The sequence below is a fragment of the Sinocyclocheilus rhinocerous genome, unplaced genomic scaffold, assembly GCF_001515625.1.
Source record: "Sinocyclocheilus rhinocerous isolate Xijiao unplaced genomic scaffold, SAMN03320098_v1.1 scaffold3194, whole genome shotgun sequence".
Taxonomy (NCBI): domain Eukaryota; kingdom Metazoa; phylum Chordata; class Actinopteri; order Cypriniformes; family Cyprinidae; genus Sinocyclocheilus; species Sinocyclocheilus rhinocerous.
In genome coordinates this window covers 330,315-335,848 of record NW_015653458.1, presented here as the reverse complement: position 1 = coordinate 335,848, position 5,534 = coordinate 330,315, and the positions used below count along the sequence as shown (strand labels likewise).

General features: G+C 33.9%; 1 protein-coding gene across 1 annotated transcript in view; it reads left to right on the top strand.

The window, feature by feature from the left end:
- LOC107715750 (whirlin-like) overlaps positions 1-1,711 on the top strand; it is a gene marked incomplete at its 5' end in the record, with an annotated part of 34,673 nt that extends 32,962 nt beyond the window's left edge. Inside the window, one exon of the mRNA XM_016521937.1 lies at positions 1,191-1,711. Within this exon, the coding sequence (XP_016377423.1) occupies positions 1,191-1,373 (183 nt within the window). The remainder of the gene's footprint in view (positions 1-1,190) is intronic.
- Between the last annotated feature and the right edge of the window lie 3,823 nt (positions 1,712-5,534).

The window sequence follows — 5,534 nt, the reverse complement described above, 5'->3', positions numbered from 1 at the left end:
TGAAAATAAAATTAGGTAAATAATTATTGGTGGAATTTAAATCAGGGGGGTTGAAGCATCAAAAGTAACCAAGTAACTAAGCTGTTTTATGGATGGTAACTGTAATATTATTACTGAAATCTTATTAGTGTTTAGTTACACTACTAGTTACTGCAAAAAGTAATATTATTATAGTAACTAAGTTACTAGTAACTAGTTACTGCCCAACACTGTGCATCAGTCACTTTAGAAAGATCAGATTTCAGATTTTCCTGAAAATGCTGACCTTCATAGGAAGGAAAAATTATTAGAAAAATAAGAGATTTATTTTGTAGCTTTAATCTAATGAATAGTAAATGGGTTTGTGCTTGATTGTCCTTGATACCCTACACCAGGGTAATACTAATATTTCTCCATTTAGTAAAATGCCATATTCCTAGAGTGAATTGTTTTAAAACAGAATGTGCTGTGGATCATATTTCAAAGCTAAACCAGGCATAATGGCTATTCGTTATGTTTTTTTTAAAGCAGTATTTTTAAAGTATCATACAGTATGTGATGTTAGAGTGAGATCTCAGACGTCATCTGACATGGTAACGAATTGAATCCAACCTGAAAGAAAAGCACGGCACAGTGAGCCGATGTCATAGGTGTAACCATGGCTACCGCACTTCAAGACTCCTTAAGATTCACTTTGGTTTTAATCAAACGTTCATTATGAGAGCATTCACTGTTCAGTCTTTATGAGACATGTACAGCTCAGGTGTCATGTTGAGAGTTCAATTGTAATAAATGTTGACAAATTAGATCAGACTCCAGCAGGACTGAATGACAGTCGCGGCACTTTCATGGTGTAATCAGTTCATGGAGTAACCTGATTGTGGACCGTAGAGGAGTTTGTTGGCCTAAATGTAGCAGCACTATTAGACTGGCCTCCCTCCAGCTCAACAAAAGATGACAACCAGAACACTCATCTTGGTAATCTCTTTCTACCTGTCCTCAGGCACTTTATCTTTATACTTTGACAGGAGGTCAGCTAATAACCTCTCAATATGAAGTGCAATATCTGAGAGAACAAGCAGTCATTTTCTCCCCCATTTCCCACTTGTCTCTTCTCTCACACTTTTGATAGATGATCTCTTTTTCGGGAAGTTTGAGACAGCTGCAGTACTTCCTTTGCTTATTTCTCTCTTTCTCTTTTTGTCTCCCAGAAGGGGGGCTCTGTGCATATCTCGGGACAGTTACGGGTGGGTCAGGTGATTCTGGAGGTGAACGGCGTGTCACTTAAAGGCATGGAGCACCGGGACGCGACTCGGGTCATTGCGGAGGCCTTTAAGACCAAAGACAAAGACTATGTTGACTTTTTGATCGCTGAGTTCAACTCTGCTCTGTAGAAGTCGTCCCTCAAGCGTTTCACTAGACGCCACTGCAAAGACCTTGCACTTTATGTCAAGTCCGCACGAGGGGCTGAATGAGTCATGCTTGTCATATCTGAGTCACAGTTAGGTTAGAGAGTTCAAAAGCTGCAACACACCCACCTTACGTCTGTGTTCTCGCTATAACAACAAGCAGTTGCCACACACGTTCACTGAACACATTCCCAGTATGTTCTAGAGGATGATCTGCAGAGCCAAGACTGTTGGTAATGTTTGATAGGACGAGGTCAGGGTTATATCAAGTCTGTCAATTCTGTGCCATATACGCGTGCGCGCGCACACACACCACTCACACACACACACACACACACACACACACACACACACACACACACTAACTAACTAACTAACTAACTAACTAAACTAACTACCATTATAATTTGGGGTCTGTATGTTTATTTACTCTATACAGCCATTACTCTAGTCTTTATTCTCAAATAATTTTTTTAGAAATCATTCTGATATGCTGATTTGGTGCTCAAGAAAACATTTCTTATTATTTCTTATTATTATCGATGTTGAAAACAGTTGTGCTGCTAAATATTTTCTTTGATGAATGAAAAGTTCAAAAGAACAGCATTTATTTGAATTTTTTTTTTTTAAATATGACAATATACAAGTCTTTATTGTCACTTTTAATCAATTTTAATGCATCTTTGCTGAATAAAAGTATTAATTAAAAAAACTTACTGACCTCAAACGTTTGAATGGTAGTGTTGTGTATATATCATCAAATCATTCATTCATTTCAATTCATATTTATTATAGCTAATACACAATATATACAGATTTGCTACTACAATTCTTAACAGAAAATCACATATCATTTTAATCAAATTATCAAATGGTGTAGTCTTTGTTTTGAAGGTGTTTTGTTACTCTTCCTTGATTCCGAAGGTGCTTAACATATTTTATGATGAGAGGAACTGAATTCAGTGGAAGTAGTAAAGCGAAGTGATATTAGTACACTATTATTGTAATATGTGAATGGAGATCTGAGTTATTCCTGGACAGATGGAGAGAGCAGGAGGATTCTAGAGTATCTCCCCTTTTTTTCTTCTCTCTCTCTCTCTCTCTCTCCCTCCCTCTCTCTCTCACACACACACAAATCAGCCTGTTTTTTTTAAAGATCTTATATCTGTGCATACTTCAAAGACGGGTAATAGAGAGGTATAATGAAGAAGTGTATAGCAGTATTTTTTGAATAGATCAGATGTGCAGTGTTTCAGTTATATGTAAATGCATGGCTCCTGATTATGCAACATACAGAGAGAGTTATTGTACATAGGTAAAATAATGTAAAGCTGTATATATTTTATGTAATATATATTTTTTGCACATACTGTTGATATAATGTTTTCAATGACTACATCAAAAACATCAAAACCTTTAAATATGAAACCAAACATCACCACTTAGAATAATAACATATATACGCATATTAGTTTTTCAACCCCAAAGGATGTTCTGTGCAGATTATGCAGATAGTCTGTCTTTAAGTTTATAAAGAATTTTTGTTTATTTGTTGCTTGTCATTTGTTGTACTTTGCAATGTGAAACACACATAATATAGTAACTTTACAGGAACTAAATTATCATATAGGCTGATTGCAAAGCAACACTGTATAAAGACAGCGCACAATCCGAGGGTATCAATATAATGCCTGAAAGATGTATGATTTATCCCAAACTGGAAAAGAGACTTAAATAAATATTTAAAGATTTTTTTTTAAATATGACAATATACAAGTCTTTATTGTCACTTTTAATCAATTTTAATGCATCTTTGCTGAATAAAAGTATTAATTAAAAAAACTTACTGACCTCAAACGTTTGAATGGTAGTGTTGTGTATATATCATCAAATCATTCATTCATTTCAATTCATATTTATTATAGCTAATACACAATATATACAGATTTGCTACTACAATTCTTAACAGAAAATCACATATCATTTTAATCAAATTATCAAATGGTGTAGTCTTTGTTTTGAAGGTGTTTTGTTACTCTTCCTTGATTCCGAAGGTGCTTAACATATTTTATGATGAGAGGAACTGAATTCAGTGGAAGTAGTAAAGCGAAGTGATATTAGTACACTATTATTGTAATATGTGAATGGAGATCTGAGTTATTCCTGGACAGATGGAGAGAGCAGGAGGATTCTAGAGTATCTCCCCTTTTTTTCTTCTCTCTCTCTCTCTCTCTCTCCCTCCCTCTCTCTCTCACACACACACAAATCAGCCTGTTTTTTTTAAAGATCTTATATCTGTGCATACTTCAAAGACGGGTAATAGAGAGGTATAATGAAGAAGTGTATAGCAGTATTTTTTGAATAGATCAGATGTGCAGTGTTTCAGTTATATGTAAATGCATGGCTCCTGATTATGCAACATACAGAGAGAGTTATTGTACATAGGTAAAATAATGTAAAGCTGTATATATTTTATGTAATATATATTTTTTGCACATACTGTTGATATAATGTTTTCAATGACTACATCAAAAACATCAAAACCTTTAAATATGAAACCAAACATCACCACTTAGAATAATAACATATATACGCATATTAGTTTTTCAACCCCAAAGGATGTTCTGTGCAGATTATGCAGATAGTCTGTCTTTAAGTTTATAAAGAATTTTTGTTTATTTGTTGCTTGTCATTTGTTGTACTTTGCAATGTGAAACACACATAATATAGTAACTTTACAGGAACTAAATTATCATATAGGCTGATTGCAAAGCAACACTGTATAAAGACAGCGCACAATCCGAGGGTATCAATATAATGCCTGAAAGATGTATGATTTATCCCAAACTGGAAAAGAGACTTAAATAAATATTTAAAGACTGAATTTAATGCCTGTAATTGATTGATATTTTTATTTCTTGGTTAAATCATACCGTTTGTCAGCCAGAAATATGTTCATCTGGCTCTGTTCTCTGATGAAGTAGTGTTTTGGCGCCCTCATGTGTTCAAATGAAGAACATGGTTTTAATTTCCAAGGTTTGCGGTGCTATATTTAAATGTATTATACTGTACCTATTAAATATATTATATCTCCACCTATTATGCCATATATTTTTGTTCAACTTTTTGTAATTAATTTAGCTATTTTTGCAATAATGTGACACCATTCAAAGTCTTATTTTGAACTTTATTATTTTTGAACAGTTTAAAAATGTCTTTAATAGTAAAATGATGATGAGACTGAGTTAAGGTAGAGTTGATTTTTTTTCTTCCGATTTGTGCTTTTTTTATTCTTATATCAACATATTCACCTGTTATATATGTCTATAAACATTCAAATGCATCTGCCTCAAAACCAAATGAATATTATAACTGAACTATAACTGATCTATGTATTTTCTATCATGTTATGAGAAATACCCTAATGTGTGATGTGCATGGCATGAAAACTCTCAAATGTCGTAATCACGAGATGTTTAACAGAAGCCAGTTTATTTTACTATATGCACAAGACAATAGTTTGCACTTCATAACCTCTGATGTGATAACATGTTACATATATTGAAATATGGCATATAGATTGTATATTTACACTGCATGAATTTGTGTTCTTAGTGTAAATAAATAACAGATTACAACATAAGAAGCAATCATGCTACATTACTACACAAGGAACAGTTATTCAGTGCTGAAGATGTAAAACAAAAATAGAAAGTCAACAAAGGAGGCTTTACTATATTAAAAGCACAATATGTAAGATTTTTTTTATTAAAATGTCCAAAAACCACTAGAACAGTGTTATATATTTTGCTGACTTGTTACATTATCCCAAATGTTTCAAAGAATGTTTAAATACAGAGAAATACGCAATTTTAACTAGTGACACGGAGTGTGTCCATGGTGTCATTGTGTCGCCTGCCAATGACGCCATAACCCCTCGATTTCCGGTTTTGTTTTGTACAAAAATGGAAACAGCAAAGACGCTTTAATATGTTGTGCATTTTAATAGACCGGTGACGACCGCACAGAGTAGCATTATAACAGAACTTTCAAACGTATCTAGTACGATAAAACAGCTGCTTTTTTCCCCCCCACATAAGCATGACCAGAAGAAGCGGAAGCGGTCGACTGTGGCATAATAAAAGC